The sequence below is a fragment of the Podarcis melisellensis genome, assembly GCF_964234715.1.
Source record: "Podarcis melisellensis genome assembly, chromosome: 4".
Taxonomy (NCBI): Eukaryota; Metazoa; Chordata; class Lepidosauria; order Squamata; family Lacertidae; genus Podarcis; species Podarcis melisellensis.
Genome location: NC_138531.1, coordinates 97,836,441 through 97,856,835, shown reverse-complemented (window position 1 = coordinate 97,856,835; position 20,395 = coordinate 97,836,441). Strand labels below are relative to the sequence as shown.

The 20,395-nt window shown below is 47.3% G+C and overlaps 1 protein-coding gene across 2 annotated transcripts in view; it reads right to left on the bottom strand.

Moving 5' to 3' along the window:
* The window catches only part of PLEKHB1 (pleckstrin homology domain containing B1), a 36,198-nt gene extending 22,267 nt beyond the window's left edge, over positions 1–13,931 (bottom strand). For both annotated transcript variants that reach the window (XM_081910187.1, XM_081910188.1), the window contains exons 1-2: positions 13,778–13,931; positions 7,880–8,032 (exon numbers count right to left, since the gene is read on the bottom strand). In XM_081910187.1, the coding sequence (XP_081766313.1) occupies positions 7,880–8,032; positions 13,778–13,814 (190 nt within the window). In that variant the 5' untranslated portion in view covers positions 13,815–13,931. The remainder of the gene's footprint in view (positions 1–7,879; positions 8,033–13,777) is intronic.
* Between the last annotated feature and the right edge of the window lie 6,464 nt (positions 13,932–20,395).

Below are 20,395 nucleotides of genomic sequence, written 5' to 3'. Positions count from 1 at the left end.
AATTTAAAACCATGGTCTGGAAGGACAAAAGGACAAAGAAGCAGCGCCCCTCCAAAAGGGATCGAAAAGTGTTAACTCGCAACAAAGATTCCCATTTCAAATAATAAAGATTTGCAAAAATGACACCCGTCAGTTACATCGTTCCTGAAACTAAAGGTTCTATGTAGTCCTTAAAGAGCCAGCCATTTGCCAAAGCTGATAGCCCTGAAGGAAACACACGCCTCAATATTTGTATAAGAAATAAAACCATGCCATTTTTTTAAAAAAAGGGGGTCGTTTGAGCTCTGCCCCTTTAGAGACATTTAGCATACGAAATCTCTTTTCAAGAAGGGCAATTTGCCAAACCCTTGGATACCAGCGATCTTAAATTATTAAGGTTAAAGAACTTCCAAGATTTGGCAACGATGTCTCTGGATTTCTTTGCCTGACTGTGAAACCTTCCGGGGGGGGGGGTGTAATTGACAAAGCTTTAATTACACCCAGGCGAATTAGCCCCCATATCTATTTCCAGTTATTGGGGCCCTGCCCTTAAACCTGTGATGGGAGTATCCTTGCCACTAGGCAAGACTGCCGTTTTTAAAATCACCGCAACCAGCTCCATATGTGGTGCTTGGGACGGAAGTTACTGCGCCCAGAACAGAGGGCATGGCTGTCTGATACACCTGGTCGGGCCTCGGCTGCCCCAAATTCTCTGCTTGACGTCAGTAGGAAATCCAGCCTCAAGTCAAAACGCAGACAGCAAACTTGTCTGTCCCTGACCTGAGCTGGGCTTGGAAGCAAATCTTCTTTGCGCTTGTAGGTCATGGTGGGGTGAAGGGAGGGGAAATTCTGCCTCTGAAATTTCTGCCAGGCTTTTGCTATTCCCCTGTCCCTGATGTAAGCAAAGGTAAGGGGGCAGGAATTGGATGGGGGCGCTCAAAGGGGAGAAGGGAAAGGAAATGGGGTAGCTTTGGTAACTTTATTGCCGGGACGCGGGTGGTGCTGTGGGTTAAACCACAGAGCCTAGGACTTGCCGATCAGAAGGTCGGTGGCTCGATTCCCCGCGACGGGGTGAGCTCCCGTTGCTCGGTCCCTGCTCCTGCCAACCTAGCAGTTCGAAAACACGACAAAGTGCAAGTAGATAAATAGGTACCACTCAGGCAGGAAGGTAAACAGCGTTTCCGTGTGCTGCTCTGGTTCTCCAGAAGCGGCTTAGTCATGCTGGCCACATGACCCGGAAGCTGTACGCCGGCTCCCTCAGCCAATAAAGCGAGATGAGCGCCGCAACCCCAGAGTCGGCCACGACTGGACCTAATGGTCAGGGGTCCCTTTACCTTTACTTTATTGTCACTTGTACAACTTGTATACAGTGAGATTACACGAGCACCCCCCACCCAGCTCTCTTAGTCTTAATTCCCCTCGTTTACTGATACACACCCACCAAACCTGAAAGTCAGTTGCCCTGCTGTTATCTTTTCACTCAGCAGCCTAACAGCCCACGGATAGAAGCTGTTCTTTACCCTGTTGGTGCAACTAATCACGCTTCTATATCTTCTGCCCGAGGGCAGGAGATCAAGAAAGTGCCGGCCAGGGTGTGAATCATCCCTGAGAATTTTCCTCACTCTCCTGAGGCAACATTCTTCCGCAATGTCATCCAGCGGATTCACAGGACAGCCCATAATATCTTGTGCTGTATTCACCACCCTCTGTAGGCGCTTCCTATCAGATGATGTCAAACCAGCGTACCACACTGTGATGCAGTAGGAAAGGACACTTTCTATTGTGGACCAGTAGAAGGAGATCATCAAATGTTGATTGACATCGTTCTTCTGCAATACTCTGAGGAGATGGAGTCTCTGTTGGGCTTTCTTAACCACTTGGGTTGTATTGATTTTCCAAGTAAGGTCTTCACTGAGCTAAACTCCTAGGAATTTAAAGGAAGAGACTCTCTCCACACATCCCTCCCCGATGTACAGCAGGGCTAGCTGTTCTCTCTTCCTCTGAAAGAGAGCAGTGGACTAAGACTTGGGAGAGCAGGGTTCGAATCCCCACTCAAGCAACAAAGCTCGCTGGGTGACCCTGGGCCAGTCACGGCCTCGTTCAGCCTGACCTACCTCAAAGGGTTGTTGTATATAATGATATAAAATGATATATAATGAGCTGAAAAAGGTATTTAAGTATACCTTCACCAAGAAACCAGAGGCTTTCCTTCTGGGTATTGTCGGCCAGAAGGTGTTAAAGAAGGACCGAACATTTTTCATGTATGCAACAACGGCAGCAAGAATACTCATCGCTAAGAACTGGAAAACTCAAGATTTACCCACATTGGAAGAGTGGCAGATGCAGCTGATGGATTATATGCAACTAGCCGAGATGACTGGCAGAATCCGAGACCTGGGAGAAGAGAGGGTTGAAGAAGACTGGAAGAAATTTAAGATTTATTTACAAAAATATTGTAATTTGGTTGAAGGTTAAGAAGGATGCTAGATCATAAATAATCGTCCTCCACTAATTTAGATTTGAACTTGACGATAAGTGAGATTAAAGAAAGTATAAACTCTTTTTTGGAGAACTGTTAGATTGTATTTAAATGAGCGGATATAAGATTGTAAACAAGATGATAATTTGCTTGGAAAAACTTTTCCACAATGTAAGTGGGAGCGGGAGACGTGAGGGAGTCCAAAGAAGTGAAGAAAGTATGTTATATAAGTAAAGTTGTTTATTATTTATGTATTTGTACTCAAAAAATCTTAATAAATATTTATTAAAAAAAACAACAAAGGGTTGTTGTGAGACTAAAACGGAAGGGAGAAAAACTATGTCCCCGACTTTGAGATCCTGGGAGGAAAGGTGGGATATAAATGTAAGAAATGAGGTACTGAATCAATTTTATTCCGCTTCCCATGAAATACCTTGAAGCGGCTCACGGGAAAAGCATCAAGAACAATAAACCAATTCAAAGCCATTCCAATTTCATGTATGGAAAATGATTCTGAATCAAACAGATTTGAGAATGGTGTTGGGATAAAAAGACTCTCAAATTTTGGGAAGAGGAAAAATTTTTCATCCTGTCCAGACAAACAATGAAATACAGCTAATTTAAATAAATAGTTGAGTTGAAACTGCAAAGAGATAGAGGGAAGTCAACAAATTTATAAGGGACTCAAACCAGTATGAAGGTAACTTCTTTTTAGGATTTTGTGTGTAGAATATTTAAATTATGGTTTGTACTCTTTAAATGATGTTGTTTTTGATAAATGTTTTTCTGTTTTGTTTTTATTTTTGTTGTTGAGTTTTTATTTTTCTTTCTTTTCTTTTTTATTAATATTTTTTATCATTTTCCTTTTCGTCGTCATCCTATTTACCTTAGATCTTTATACATTTCTACTCTGTATTTTCTACTATTTTTTTTTCTGATCTCAGAATATGTTATTTAGGATCAATTTATTCTTTTTATCCTTTCTTTGTAAATTTCAAAAACGCAATAAAGTTTTGTTTTTAAAGTCACATTTTGGGAAGAGGAATTTGACTTTTGCAAGCATTCAGGCTGGAAGATCGGCGAGTTCCCTTTCAGCCCCAGCTGTAGCCAGGGAAGAAAAAACGAGATGAACAGGTCACTTAAAGTTTATTGAACATTATGCATCAATATCCCGGAATCCCCTGCAGGGAGTGAGCTGGAACCTGGCAGGGAGCTTGGGCAACTGCAGAGTGTTGCAATTTTTAATTTTAATTTTTTGCTGCTGGAAGACTCAGCAAGGAGAGACATGGTGCTGCATGAACCAGCCCTCTGTTTGGGCTGTTTCTTTCCATCCATTGTCTGCGGAAGAATGCTCTGTGTGACTCAGCACTGTGGTACCAAGTAGTGCAAGAGCGAAAACACGCAAACAGAGGGAGGAGAGACAGAAAGAGGGCAGAGGGAGGAATGTTGCTTCTGCCCCAGGGAGGAAAGCTGGTACAACTGGATCAGTTAAGCTGAATTGATTAAACTAACATTTTCAAATGGGGTTTTGAATAAATGTGCAATTAATTCATTGGGCTCCATGATCACTGCAGATGGTGACAGCAGTCACGAAATTAAAAGACGCCTGCTCCTTGGGAGAAAAGCAATGACAAACCTAGACAGCATCTTAAAAAGCAGAGACATCACCTTGCCGACAAAGGTCCGTATAGTGAAAGCTATGGTTTTCCCAGTAGTGATGTATGGAAGTGAGAGCTGGACCATAAAGAAGGCTGATCGCCGAAGAATGGATGCTTTTGGATTATGGTGCTGGAGGAGACTCTTGAGAGTCCCATGGACTGCAAGAAGATCCAACCTATCCATTCTGAAGGAAATCAGCCCTGAGTGCTCACTGGAAGGACAGATCCTGAAGCTGAGGCTCCTCATGAGAAGAGAAGACTCCCTGGAAAAGACCCTGATGCTGGGAAAGATGGAGGGCACAAGGAGAAGGGGACGACAGAGGACGAGATGGTTGGACAGTGTTCTCGAAGCTACCAACATGAGTTTGACCAAACTGCGGGAGACAGTGGAAGACAGGAGTGCCTGGCGTACTCTGGTCCAGGGGGTCACAAAGAGTCGGACACAACTAAACAACAACAACAATTCATTAAATCACAGAACTGTACATTTGGAAGGGACCTGGGGCAGAAATCTCAGCTGCAGCATCCATGACAGAGGGTCACCCAAACTCTGCTTCAAAACCTCCAGGGAAGGAGAACCCACAGATTCCCAAGGTGATGAGGGACCTCGCTTCCTTGGCTATGAAGGGCAACAAGGAATATCATGCAAGAACTGGAATTTCGTTTATCCATTTGAAACAAGAGAACGCAGAACTTCGACCTGCATTGGTACCGCTTTGAATGTCATCATAGCATCGTCTTTCTTAGTGGGTCGTGCAGGCCGCTGTTCTGAAATATGCTTTTTAAACAGGGTAGCAGGCCCTGAGGATGAGTTTGTGGAACCAAGAGGGCAGGCCCCCCCCAAAGTTTTGGGACCACTGCTGTCGACAATTCTATGTTTCCCACACCTTTCCATCTCTCCAAGGCTTCCTCCAAACACCACCTGCCACGAGGCAGCAAGGACAAGTCGAGAAATAAATGTAGGAAGGATGCCTGATGCTGATGCAGACCTCAGCGGCCGCCGAGACCATATAGCACTGGTTTTGAAAGACCCCCAGTACATTTCCAAGCACAATTCAAAGTGTTGGTGCTGACCTTGAAAGCCCTAAACAGCCTGGGGCCAGTATATCTGAAGGAGCATCTCCACCCCCATCATTCTGCCTGGACACTGAAGTCCAGCTCCGAGGGCCTTCTGGCAGTTCCCTCCCTGCGAGAAGTGAGGTTACAGGGAACCAGGCAGAGGGCCTTCTCGGTGGTGGCACCCGCCCTATGGAACGCCCTCCCACCAGATGTCAAAGAGAAAAAAAACTACCAGACTTTTAGAAGACATCTGAAGGCAGACCTGTTTAGGGAAGCTTTTAATGTTTCATAGGTTATTGTATTTTAATATTCTGTTGGAAGCCGCCCAGAGTGGCTGGGGAAACCTTTTTTAGGGAGGACAGCGCTGTCGGCGACGCGCCCAGCTTTGCGGGGCTGGAGAAGGTGGGCAGCGGCTGGATGGCAGCTCCTCCAGCAGGGAAGAGGCGGAGGCTGGATGCGGTGCCTCCTGGTTCAGCTGGCCGCTTCGTGCCCCGGTGGGCGGAGGCTCCGGGTGCGGCGCTGCTTTGGCACGGCATGGTGGAGGCGGGCGAGGGTGACGAGCTGATGCCAGGAAGCGCGACATCCAGCCTCTGCCTCTTCCCTGGCACCCCCCAGAATTTGGCGCCCTGGCGCCCTGCACCACTTGCCTCTATGGGTAGGTCAGCCCTGATAAGACTGTCTGGAATCCCACAGGGTGGGCCAGTGAAGTAACGTGGGCCTACCTTTGAAGGTAAGCCGGAAACTGCAATTAATCCAGAATGCGGCAGCTAGACTGGTGACTGGGAGCGGCCGCCTACATTATCTCCCAAGTATGTTTCCGAGCACAATTCAAAGTGTTGGTGCTGACCTTTAAAGCCCTAAACGGCCTCAAAGGCCCAGTATACCTGAAGGAGCGTCTCCACCCCCATCATTGAGCCCGGACACTGAGGTCCAGCTCCGAGGGCCTTCTGGCGGTTCCCTCACTGCGAGAAGCCAAGTTATAGGGAACCAGGCAGAGGGCCTTCTCGGTGGTGGCCCCCGCCCTGTGGAACACCCTCCCATCAGATGTGAAGGAAATAAGCAGCTATCCTATCTTTAAAAGACATCTGAAGGCAGCCCTGTTTAGGGAAGTTTTTAATATTTAATTGCTGTATTGTTTTTAACACTCGATTGGGAGCCTCCCAGAGTGGCTGGGGAAAGTCAGCCAGATGGGTGGGGTATAAATAATAAATTATTATTATTATTATTATTATTATTATTATTATTATTATTATTATTATTAACAAGAGGAGGGGTTTCAGGGGGAAACAGCCGGCAGGGGAAGGGTGAGGCATCCCTCCCCACCACAGTCTCTCTGCTGCAACCCAGCATCGTCCCCCGAGGATGTTTTGCCACGGAGAATGTGCCTCTGAGCCTCTTTTATATAACCAGAGCTGTTTCGTAAATATCAGGTGGGTCCCCAGAGGCAAAGGGAAGGCAGGCAATTCAAGGGAAGGGTTTGTAATGTGGTCTCTTGGAACGGATGATAAAAAATATTAAGTATATTGGCAAACCGGCTTATTATAAACATATGCAATGAGATCCAATATACCTCTTTGATAGTCTGAAGGCCTCTCATCAGATGTCAAGGACATAAATAACTCTACAACTTTTAGAAGACATCTGAAGGAAGCCCAGTACAGGGAAGTTTTTAAAGTCTGGTGTTTTGTTATGCTTCTGTATCTGTCGGAAGCTGCCCAGAGTGGCTGGGGAAACCAAGAATAAAATAAAATAATAATAATAATAATAATAATAATAATAATAATAATAATAATAATAATAATAATTGTCCTGGGAAGCAATTCAGATCAGCCCTATTTTTCAGCCCCTTTCCACAGTCAAAGACCCGGTGTGGTGTAGTGGTTAGAGCGCTGAACCAGAGGAGATCAGGGTTCGAATTCTCACTTAGCCACGAAGCTCACTGGCAACCTTATACCAGTCGCTGCCTCTCAGCCCAAACTCCTCACAGTGGAGATTAAATGAGGACGGGGGAGAGATATGCACACAGCCTTAAGTTCCTTGGTGGGGGTTGGAAAAAGTGAGATATAATAATAATAATAATAATAATAATAATAATAATAATAATAATAATTTATTTATACCCTGCCCCTCTGGTTGGGCCTCCCAGCCACTCTGAGCGACTTCCAACAGAATATTAAAATACAATAGTCTATTAAACATAAAAAGCTTCCCTAAACAGGGCTGCCTTCAGATGTCTTCTAAAAGTTTGGTAGTTGTTGTTCTCTTTGACATCTGGTGGGAGGGCGTTCCACAGGGCAGGCGCCACCACCGAGAAAGCCCTCTGCCTGGTTCCCTGTAACCTCACTTCTCGTAGGGAGGGAACTGCCAGAAGTCCCTCGGCACTGGACCTCAGTGTCTGGGCAGAACAATGGAGGCGGAGACGCTCCTTCAGATATACTGGGCCGAGGCCGTTTAGGGCTTTCAAGGTCAGCACCAACACTTTGAATTGTGCTCGGAAACGTACTGGTGTACGTGTAGGTCTTTCAAGATATAAGCACAATGAACAAACAGATGCGGTCTTAAGGACTAGCAACTTGTTTAAGGAAAAAATAAACGGCGGCTCCCCAGGCGGTTTCGATTCCGGTGTCAAAAAAACACCAGTGCTCTCTGTCCTTGTGGGATCACGTGCATTGGCTCGGTCAACAAGCGACGAGCGAACACTCACCACGGCACTCGCGGCCCGTCCGGACGTCCCGGCAGTTGAACTTGATGTTGATCCGGCCGTCCATATCGCGTCCGGTGTCATCGTGGTAGTAGACGAGGGTGCCGTCGACCCACAAGACGAACCAGTTCCTTTTCCAGCGTCTCAGGATGGAGCCTGTGGAGGGAGAGAGAGAGCGAGAGAGAAAGAGAGAGAGAGGTTCAGAATTGCCCCCCAAAAGATGTAAAGGTATTTTTGTATGCCACAACTGCAGCACGGATTTTACTAGCCAAAAAATGGAAAACACAAGAACTACCAACAGTAGAAGAATGGCAGATGAAAATGATGGAGTTTATGGAGCTGGCTGATCTCACCGGGAAAATCCGCGACCAGAAAGAAGATTGGAAGAAATTCAAAGGCTATTTGAATAAATATTGTAATATTAAAGATATGTAACCACTTGAAAGAACTAATTAGGCCTAGGATTAAATTAGGATTAATAAATAAATGAGAAAATGCACGATAAGAAAAGTTAGGAAATTTGATTATGACCGTAATACGGTTTTATGAAATAATGATATTGGAAACTGCTACATTTAATTACTAAGAAACTCAGATGGAAGAGATTAGAGGAAGTCAAGTAATATGTTTATGAAGATGGATTTCAATTAACTAAGTTTTAGTTTATGTGGTGATATATGGGAAATTTGAAGTATTTTGTGTTTCATATGTTTTCTTCTCCTTATTCGTTTTCTTTTATTATCATTTATTCTCTCTTTTGTTATGCTTTTGTATGAAAAATAATAAATATGATTGTGAAGGGCGGAAAAGAGAAAGAGAGAGAGAGGGAAGGGTGGAGAAAGGTGACTACGGAGACGAAAAAAGTGGAGATGATAAAGCAGTATGCAAATATCCTGCCTCTTTTTTTTTTTTGCCAGCCCTTCTTGGAGCGCCGAGGTCACTGCGCCTCTCTATTTACATATCCCTCGCGCAGCTCCGGAGCCAGGAAAAGCCAGGAAAAGCTGTCTGCAAGCCAAAACCAGGGGCACGATCCACAGAGAAAGGCTGCCTTGCTTCCTGTGGGGCTCTGATGCCCTCCGCAGTTTGCTGACTCTGTTTCCCAGCCATATTCCTCTCATATTCTGCCCCGTCGGCGGGATTTCTGTTCTGCTTTTTATATATATATATAAAAAGAGGCTCCGGGATCAAATGTCTACTAAAAGCATTTGACACGAGATATACAACACTGATCAAAATGTCGGCGGGGGTGGGGAGGCTATTGTTTTTATTTTGATTATGTATTTTGTGGTTTTATATTTTGATTTTATTCTGTGAACCGCCCTGAGAACTCTGGGTATAGGACGGTATATAAATTCAATAATAATAATACAGTGGTACCTCAGGTTACACAAGCTTCAGGTTACATACGCTTCAGGTTACAGACTCCGCTAACCCAGAAATATTACCTCGGGTTAAGAACTTTGCTTCAGGATGAGAACAGAAACCGTGCTCCGGCGGCACAGCGGCAGCAGGAGGCCCCATTAGCTAAAGTGGTGCTTCAGGTTAAGAACAGTTTCAGGTTAAGAACGGACCTCCAGAACGAATTAAGTACTTAACCTGAGGTAGCACTGTAACAACAACAACAATATCATCACACAGAATCAGGCCCTTTTCCACATCTCGCCTCTCTTGGGTTTTAGGAGACCCCACTGAGGGTGTGATACAATGGGGTCAGGTGGGGAATTTTCTCAAAGGGACAGTCCATGAATATATTGGCCTATTCCGACCTCTTTTTCTCCTGCTCAAGGCCGCCCAGAAAAAGCATTTCGGTCCCAGAAATTAATTCCGAACGTGCAGATAAAATATAACTGATGGAATTCTACAGGACGGGGTATTAGTGTGCGAAAACAGTCGAGATCCAAGGTGTTAAGTTGTGGATGAACATATCAGACGGCACAGTGATTCTTCAAACAGCTCTTGTTTATTCACAGGCCAGAACAGAACTGAACTGAAGGGTTCAGCCAGCCTGCTTATATAGAGCTCCGCTACAACGCAACAGTAACCATTTTCTGTAACTATCCAATCACTGAACGTCACTTTCAATTCCTTATTTGCATATGTGGACCTGAACTATCTACCGTATCCCCCTGCTGGCCCAGGGTGAGAACTTCAGTACATAACACCAGGCTCTCCAGGCCTGCGCTTCCAGATGGGGGAGACGTCAGGCGCTATCCTGTGGCTGACAGGTAAAGCTAAAGGGACCTCTGACTATTAGGTCCAGTCGTGGCCGACTCTGGGGTTGCGGTGCTCATCTTGCTTTACTGGCCGAGGGAGCCGGCGTACAGCTTCCAGGTCATGTGGCCAGCAGGACTAAACTGCTTCTGGCGCAACGGGACACCATGATGGAAACCAGAGTGCACGGAAATGCTGTTTACCTTCCCGCTGGAGCGGTACCTATTTATCTACTTGCGCTGGTGTGCTTTCGAACTGCTAGGTTGGCAGGAGCTGGGACAGAGCAACGGGAGCTCACTCCGTCGCGGAGATTCGAACCGCGACCTTCTGATCGGCAAGCCCAAGAGGCTCAGCAGTTTAGACCACAGCGCCACCCACGTCTCTCTGCATTAGAGAAGAGCAGGCGTTGAGCAAGGACCCCGTGGAAGGTCCTGGAGGATGAGAGGAGAGGGGACCCTGTGTGTTTGCTCTCGCTCATGCATCTCTCTGGAGACAGCGATTGGGAACAAGTGGTCTAGCTTCAAGGGGACGGACAGCAGGGCAGAGAGCGAGGAGAGATTTCTTCCGCCTGGATGGCTTCAGCAGTTATTCAGGTGGATGATTGCCTTGAGCAGAGCGGTTTGCAACAAAATGTTGCCTAGGCTACAGTCCTCAGCCCACCCTCTGTCGAAAGCAATGGGCCTTGCTTTCAAGTAAACAGGAGGAGAGGAGGAGGCCAGGCGAGGGAAAGGGGGAGACCTTTGCATTTGGAGCTCATGCCAACATCACAAGAGGGCATCATATTCATTACAGTGGTACCTCAGGTTAAGTACTTAATTCGTTCCGGAGGTCCGTTCTTAACCTGAAACTCTTCTTAACCTGAGGTACCACTTTAGCTAATGGAGCCTCCTGCTGCCACCGCACCGCCAGAGCACAATTTCTGTTCTCATCCTGAAGCAAAGTTCTTAACCCGAGGTAATATTTCTGGGTTAGCGGAGTCTGTAACCTGAAGCGTATGTAACCCGAGGTACCACTGTATTATTTTGCCTGTTTTAACTTCTTATTGGTTTCCCCCATTTTTTGGATTTAAAAGTGGCAAACTGCATGGGCAGAGATGCAGGATCGAAGAGGAGAAAAATAAATAAGGTTCCGAACCTGACCCCCTTTACCTGGGAGGAAGCCCCGCTGAATGCAACAGGACTTGCTCCTAAGTAGACACGGCGATAGAGGAAAATGCCTCTGATGAAACCTGGCCCCCCTTCTTTTCATACATAAGGGAAGAAGCAATCTCACCAACCTCACAAAACTGCCTGTGGAGAATCGATGTGGACTGTCAAGTGTTTGAAGACCCTGTAAAACAGGCATCCCCAAACTCGGCCCTCCAGGTGTTTTGGGACTACAACTCCCATCATCCCTAGCTAACAGGACCACTGGTCAGGGATGATGGGAATTGTAGTAACAACAACAACAACAACAATTTATTATTTATACCCCGCCCATCTGGCTGGGTTTCCCCAGCCACTCTGGGCGGCTTCCAACAGAATATTAAAATACAATAGTCTATTAAACATTAAAATCTTCCCTAAATGGGGCTGCCTTCAGATGTCTTCTAAAAGTCTGGTAGTTGTTTTTCTCTTTGACATCTGATGGGAGGGTGTTCCACAGGGCAGGTGCCACCACTGAGAAGGCCCTCTGCCTGGTTCCCTGCAACCTCACTTCTTGCAGCGAGGAAACTGCCAGAAGACCCTCGGAGCTGGACCTCCATGTCCGGGTAGAATGATGGAGGTGGAGACGCTCCTTCAGGTATACTGGACTGAGGCCGTTTAGGGCTTTCAAGGTCAGCACCAACACTTTGAATTGTGCTCGGAAACATACTGGGAGCCAATGTAGGTCTTTCAAGGTGTTATGTGGTTTCAAAACATCTGGAGGGCCGAGTTTGGGGATGTCTGATGTAAAAGGACTTTGGCCTGGCACCTGCCTCATATAATGTAGGCAGATGGTTTTAAAAAACTATTTTATTTTCTCAGGTTTTAATCAACACATTGTGGCTGAGTTTCCTGAGCTGCCTTGGAACTGCTATTGTCGCACTACGGTGGTACCTCGGGTTACATATGCTTCAGGGTACATACGCTTCAGGTTACAGACTCTGCTAATCCAGAAATAGTGCTTCAGGTTAAGAACTTTGCTTCAGGGTGAGAACAGAAACCGTGCTCCGGCGGCACAGCGGCAGCAGGAGGCCCCATTAGCTAAAGTGGTGCTTCAGGTTAAGAACAGTTTCAGGTTAAGAACAGACCTCCAGAACGAATTAAGTACTTTACCTGAGGTACCACTGTATATGTGTTGCTTTGTGCTGTATTCTCTGTTTTACTTAATTGGTATGTAGCCATTTTACTGCATTTTTAATTTAAGGTTTTGTTTTGTTTTTTAATTAAAAAAAGAACTGTGCTGTAAGCTAATGGGTGGAGAACTTGCAGCCCTCAAAATGCACCCCATGCTGGTGAAAGGAGAGAAAGTAAAGTTACATTGTATTAAGATAAATTATAGGACAAAAACTGGGAAAGATGGAAATGATTTGCTGAAATAGCTAACCAAACTAGAATACAAAAAAGGGAGGTGTGAGGAGGTCAAGGAAACAAGCAAATGAAAGATAAGTTATGGGAAGGTTTGTTGTGTTTTTTTTAAATTGGAGGGAGGGAGTGGCGATCTAGGAAATAACTGCTACCCAAAACCTCCATACAGAATATTTGTTTATAGTTATGCTGCTAATTCATGGAAACCAAGCCCCCAAGGCAATTAAGAAATATGCATATTGTAAATGGCCTCCAAAAACTGCCGGTTCCACCTCGTACAATTCTCAGAACCTGGACTTTCTCACTGTATATGGTTGGTTTTTTTTAAGTTTTCAAGCCTATAGATAGGTCCCTAAAGACAAAAGTTGCACCTCCTAAACATCTATAAATTACGGTGACAATTTTGCAATGGCTACCAGTCAATCCAAATCACCAAAAGCTGGTTTTAATAATAATATCTTGCTTATACCCCCCCATCTGAGTGGGTTGCCTCAGTAATTTTCTGGGCCTATCCTACCATTGGGCAGTTGGAATATCATCACAGCATAGCAAAGTGAACATTGTTAAAGGGATAGTTGCATTCCACCACTTTTGGAGGAGTGATGCCTGGATTTTCTGCTGCTGGTACCAAATACCCTAAGATATAATAATAATAATAATAATAATAATAATAATAATAATAATAATAATATATCCCCCCCCCATCTGGCTGGGTTTCCCCAGCTACCCATGGTGGCTCCCGACAGAATATTAGAAACACGATAAGAGTACGAAAAGAGTCTTTCTGGATCCGACCGTACCTGGTTCATCTTCCCATTTTCGACAGTAGTCAGCCAGATGTGTCTGGGAAGCAAAGACAGCTTTGTCCATCTCTAGCCAGTGTGGCCCCCAACAAGAGCAAACATCCAAGCTTTTGCAAGCTTACCTGGGAGTAAGCCCTTGCTCCCAAGCAGACACAAATGAGCTGTGTACAGCTTGGGGGCTTGGGGTCCGAACTGTGCAAGGAATCCCAAGACATAACTGGTCTCTCAAGCACCCCATCATGAACCCAGCAAAGGCAGCAGTCTCAGAAGCTCGCCCGCCTCTCTCGGAAGAAGAAAGGGCCTCTTATATAGTTGTAAATTCCCCGGCTAAGACTTACTCTGTCTCCAGAGCCAGCCGCATTTCAGCAGGGCCATTTCTGCAGCGATCTCCAGGCTGATCTATCCCGGCAGGAGAACTTAAGAAGAGGAGGAAAGGTGGGAGTTAGGAATGCAGAACTATCAGGCTGTAACAGCAGATCACCTTCACTCCTCTCCAAGAAAACAACTTGTTTTTTTTCTGCTAGTGGGAATTTTCTAACCGTGGGATGGAGAGGAGGGAGGAGAGCGGCAATTGGGGTCACTGGACTTCTAAATAAAGGCACAGAGTGTGCGGCTAACCAGATCCTTTTTTAATGCTCCTCTCGAATTATCTCAGTTATGTAAATTACAAAAGGGTGGGGAGGGGAGGCCGCAGCGCCTTTTCCCTCTGCGGGATTTAGAGATTAGCATTTTGCTTCTATCTTTAACTGAAGCTCTCTAGAACATACCTGGAGCGCAGGGCATCGCTTCCAAGCAGCCTGCCCCAACCTGGGGCCCTCCAGCTGTTCTGGACTACAATTCCCATCATTCCACCCCCTAGTGGGTTGGAGAAGGATGCTTTAAACTGCTTTCTAAACGTCCCGGCTCCTTTCTGCTCCTGAGCCGTTGCAAAACACCCCTTCGCTGTGCAGTCAGGCTCACAATGAAAACCAAGTTGGGGGGGAGACAGAGAGTATAAACACCCACCCATTCCGGGCTCTGCTACGTAAACAAACCCACACGGCTTGAAAGCATATGATTTCGCTAATTTGCGCGGAGTGCAGAACTTGGCAGGAGTACAGAAATGGGATCAAGACGGTGGGGAATATAAGCATGGCCAGGCAAGGGGGTTGGGGGAAATGTGGTATAATGGTTAGTGTTGGATTTGGACCTGGGAGAGATAAGGGTTCAAATCCCCCCACTCAGCCGTGAACCTTTCGCTGGGTGAGCCTGGACCCAGACGCTGCCTTCTCTCACCTTCCCCTTCTCTCTCCCCCCTTCTCGCCCCCCTCAACCCCACATTGCTTACGACAAAAAAAGCGCCTCATATTGACTGTAATTGACCTTTATGAAGGACTCTACAATTTGAAAACAGAGACGCTGAATGTACTCTTGTTCCTTATGGGGAATCTTTCAGTAAAAATATATTTAAAACAATAATAATGGTGGGGGGGGGGAGAAGAACCATGTAGGCCACCTGGAGTTCCTTGTAGCCAATCAGAGGGGATATAAATGCAATCAATCAATCAATCAATCAATCATTGAACGGGGTGGGCGGCCAGGAACCCAGAGCAGAAAGGGGAAGGAAGATTCGGGTCTGGAGAATCATAGGAGCACATGGAAGCACATGGAATCCTAAATTCAACAATTTTTTAAAAATAACAAAAATCTGTTTTTAGCCTATGAAATAATGAAGATAAAAACGAGCGGTTAAAAGTCCAGGAGTTTCGTTCAAACAGGGCAGCAAAAATACTACAGAAAAGTACCATTGAGGCTGTCGACCAATATACGCTTATAGGGGAGCAAGCCTCATCTAACTCTTCCTGGCGCTTCCCCTCAGGTAAACGTGCCTCGGATCTACCTGGCTGGCTGAAGCCTGCAAGGCGAGGGATAAATGTGGAGAAGAGAGGAGATATTTTTTCCCCCAGGAGAAACCCAAAGCCTGATGGAAAAGGATGCCCAAAGTTTATCTCTGCGTTCCCGTCTCCGCCCGCACAAATCTGCTCCGCTAATCTGGAGCTTGAAACTGGACCCAAACTCTATTTGCGATTCCACCTCCGGCAGAGGAAAGAGAACTCAAAATGAACCCGGGTCGTCGCGCTCTGACGTTATCTGGATCAGGGTCGGTTACACCCGCTTGCTGGACCGCCCAGATCACTCACATTTCTCCTGAACGAAGGGGCTGGATGCGCCCTTAGGTCTGGATAAGGTGGATCAACTCCGCTCCCTCTTTCCCACACCAAGCCTGGGATCGGGGCGGGTTGCCTTGGGCGGGTTGCCTTGTCGCCTCTCTCTCTCTCTCCTCCCTTCCCACCTTGTGGATCCGTTGCAAATAAGAAGCTGCGCCGCCTCTCCCGGGGTTGCAAAGATGCGCACGCGATGCCCAGGTGCGCCCGCGCCCGCCTGCGTTCTTGCGCGCAAAGAAACTCCGCCACGCGCCACCCCTTTGCACCATCCCTCGCCCAGCCCATCAGGTCCAAGTCCTCTCTTCCCCACCCGCCCACCTCACCCTGCTTTTTTACCTAGAGAGCCCCCGCCGCGCGCTGCCCCCTTTCCCGGGACTCGCCGGGCAGCCACATCAAACCTCTGGCAGATGGGAACACAACACCCTCCCTTCCAACGCCAGCTCTCTTTCTTTCTTTCTCTCGCTCTCTCTTTGCACAGAATTCTGGGAGTCGTAGTTTGCACTGGGCAGCGCAGCCCGGGATGGACTCCAGCTCCCAGGATGCAAGAGGAGGAGGAGGAGATGCTCGCCTTCATTCCCCCAAAAGCCCCCCTCACCTGACTCCCCCTGTTTCGTTGTGCATCCTTTGCAAAGGGGAAGAAGGTCCTTCATGCTCTCTGCTGCCTGCTCAGAAATCAGCCCCATTGCCTTCTAATGGGGCTGACCCCCAGCTATACGGGCATCTAGGAACTGCAGCCTTGGAGAAAACAGAAAATTGGGGAGCTAGAACTCCCTCCGTCGTCACCTTGACCCAAGAAAATAAGAGTTTTATAGTTCAAATCGGGGGGAAAATAAATACAGTAAATGGACAAAAGTACAAAGATTCACAAAATGTTTAGGGGTATGCTGCTGGAGGAGACTCTGCAGAGTCCCATGGACTGCAAGAAGATCAAACCCATCCAAGGAAATCAGCCCTGAGGCCTCACTGGAAGGACAGATCCTGAAACTGAGGCTCCAATACAGTGGACGCTCTGGTTGCAAACGTGATCCATGCAAGATGCACATTCGCAACCCACAACGGTGCATCAGTTTCCCGGCGGAAACTGAAATTAATCCAGAATGCAGCAGCTAGACTGGTGACTGGGAGTGGCCACCGAGACCATATAACACCTGAGAGATCTGCATTGGCTCCCAGTAAGTTTCCGAGCACAATTCAAAGTGTTGGTGCTGACCTAGAAAGCCCTAAACGGCCTCGGCCCAGTATACCTGAAGGAGCGTCTCCACCCCCATCGTTCAGCCTGGACACTGAGATCCAGCACCAAGGGCCTTATGGCGGTTCCCTCACTGCGAGAAGTGAGGTTACAGGGAACCAGGCAGAGGGCCTTCTCGGTGGTGGCACCCGCCCTGTGGAACGCCCTCCCTTCAGATGTGAAGGAAATAAGCAGCTAGCCTATCTTTAAAAGACATCTGAAGGCAGCCCTGTTTGGGGAAGTTTTTAATATTTAAAGCTGTATTGTTTTTAACTCTTTATTGGAAGCCGCCCAGAGTAGCTGGGGAAACTCAGCCAGATGGGCGGGGTATAAATAATAAATTATTATTATATATTATGTATATTCTGTGCATGCACAAAGAGCAATTTAGCGCTTCTGTGCATGTGTGACCTCTGAAACCCAGAAGTAACCCGTTCTGGTACTTCCGGGTTTTGGAGCGTCCGTAACCTGAAAAAACGCTATCTGAAGCGTCTGTAACCCAAGGTATGACTGTACTTTGGCCACCTCATGAGAAGAGAAGACTCCCTGGAAAAGACCCTGATGTTGGGAAAGATGGAGGGCAGAAGGAGAAGGGGACGACAGAGGACGAGATGGTGGGACAGTGTTCTCGAAGCTACGAATATGAGTTTGACCAAACTGCGGGAGGCAGTGGAAGACAGGAGTGCCTGGCGTGCTCTGGTCCATGGGGTCTCGAAGAGTCGGACACGACTAAACAACAACAACAAATGCATCCCCCTGCGTCCCCCCCCCCGCCAGGAAAAAAGCACTGGGCATTCCAGCCTTCCAGTCCGAATGGGACTTGGTTCTTTTGCTGGCTGAGTAGCAGGTTTTAGATAGGAAAGAGCCACAAGCTGAGTCCACGCCATACATTTAAAGGACACCCCGCACACCCCACCCCCATAGAGAACCCTGGAAACTATAGATTTTTTTAAGGTGCTGGGAATTGTAGTTCTCCGAGGGGGGTGATCTACGGTTCCCGGGGTTCTTGATGGAGAGGAGATGCACTTTAAATGCATGATGCATACACAGCCTGGGCAGGTGCAGTTGAAGCAGCTGGAAGTGTGTGCAGCAGCGATGCTCCCATCTGTTCCCCGCAGCGTGTTTCTCATCTTGCGCTATTTTTAGTGGCGCTTCGGCACATTGGCTGCTCAAATGATGCTCCGGTGACTTGCGCCCCCCCCCTCCACACCGCCCTCTGGCTTAGAGAAAGGACAAGAGGCACGGACCGTGCCAAAAGAGAAGCCCACCGAGGCCCACACTCTTGTGTCCCTCCTTACGTAAGGCTTTGGCAAATCAGGAAAAAACAATGAAGCAGACAAAAGCATCCTTCCTCTGCCTCGGGAGCCACGACAACCAGGCGTGTGCCAGGCATGCGTCTCCTTGGGAGGAGGTGCCCCAAGTTGTCTTCACCACTGCTCACCCCGGCTCGCTAAAAACAATCGTTTAAAAGTAATTGAACTCTAATGGAATTAAAATAATATAAAAATAATATTTAACAATATTTTAAAAACCCAGCCTATTGAAATATAGGTGATGAAAACAGCACAGTACTATTTAAAGCCCTTTTAAAAAAGAGGGGGGGGGAGCCAGTTCCCAAAGGCCTCTCGGGATAAGAGAGTCTCCACCTGCTGGTGGAAGGACCACAAAGAGGGAGCAGGTCTGGCTTCTCTAGGGAGGGAGTTCCAAAGTTGTCTGGGAGCTGCCACCACCGAGAAGGCTCTGTCCTGCGTCCCTGTGAGGATGAAAGAAAGGCCTTCCCTGAAGACCTCAGAGCCTGGGCAAATTCCTGTGAGAAACTATGGTCTTTTGGATAGTCTGGACCTAACTAGCACTTTGAATTGCGCCCAGGAACTGATCGATAACCTGTGGCTACCTGGCCTGTTCCTTACCCAGCCAAGAGATTGGCCTGTTTCTCCCTCCGGGATGCGGGGAAAAAACAGATCCCCCTTCGTTCAAGAGCAAAGATTGAACAGGGAGAATTTACTACAGTGTTGCTCGTGCCTTCCCACGGACAGACACTGATGCCATCTGCATATTTACCATGCGCATGAATAAGACACTGGGGAATCTGCGCTCTCCCCCAGAGCTGCAATCTGCATCCAAACGGTTCTGGCGTCGTGAAGAAAACGGGTTTGTTGATATCAAGGCTCATTTTACAAGGAGGGAGAGCACAGGGGCAGGTGGGAAGAGGAATCTTCAAGAGCACCGTTGCATCAAGCTGTGTGAGAAACCAGGTGTGCAATTGTTTCCGTTGGAGTTGTGATGGCCTGGAACTCGGGCTCGGACTCAGAACCAGAGGAGTCTCAGTCTGCACCGGATCCTTTGCCTCAGGCATCATCTGAACCAAGTCTGGGGCCTGATCCTGAAGAGTCCCAGTCTGCACAGGTTCCCCTGCAACAAACACCAGCTGGGCCGAGTCAGGGGCCTGAGCCTGCCCTGGCTCCAGATGCAGGGATGACCTCGTTGCCTCCAGCTGGGCCATCACTTACAGCTGCTCCACTACCGGTTGGGTCAGGGGAGGCTGAGGTGGCCTCTGGGTCTAGTAACCCACCGACGTCTCCTGAGCTGCAGAGACTGAGGTCTGAGAGAAGGAGAGACCTGAGTACTCGCAGGAGGAGTGCTCACCGTCAGGCGAAACAGGGAGGTGAGTCGCCGGGGGATCAGGACCGGCCATTACCCCAACAAAAATAAGACTGTTGGACCCCACCCCAGGTTGCAGGAGCATCATTGCTGTATGCCAGACCCTGCCTGAGATTCTGTACCTGTCCTTGCCTGGTTTCCTGCCTTGTGTCCTGCCTTGGCCCTGTCGGACTGACTCCCAGCGGAACCTTTGGATTCTGGACTGGTCCTGGACTACGTTTCATGGGTTACCCCTGGGGCCAGCACAGGAGTTTTGCTGCTGAAAACAACTGGGGAGAATTACCTCTGAGCACGGATGGTGTTTGTTCACCGTCCTACCAATTAGCTACAGGCATTGCGGACATATTAGGAATTTGGAAGGAAGTCCACGATGACCAGCTGTTGGGGGTGTGTGTGTGGGGTGTGTGTGTGTGTGTCTGTGTCCATCCTGCCCTCTCTCGTGGCTGCTACGCCGCTGGATCAGCAGAAATCAGCAGGCAACATTTTGCACGACTGTTTTATACTTTATGGTAATTTAGAATTTAAATGTATTTTCATGTAATGTTTGATACTTCCAGCTGATGAAGGTGAATACATCGAAACAGGGCCCTGTCCTGGTTTCTGATCCATAATTGACTTCTGACTTCTGCTCAATGATTGAAACTAAGATCTTCACGTCAAAACTGACCATGGACTACCATGAACTTAGCTCTACTCATAAACTCTTATCTTTAATACTGTAACGAATTATTGTGTTATACATATCCTTATGAGTTTGGGTTTGAAATCTCTACAGTATTTGAATTTGTAATCCTTGTCAAAATATATACTTTTGAATGGATTAGTTTTTGTTACAATTGACTCTTGATTTGCGAGTAGGGACC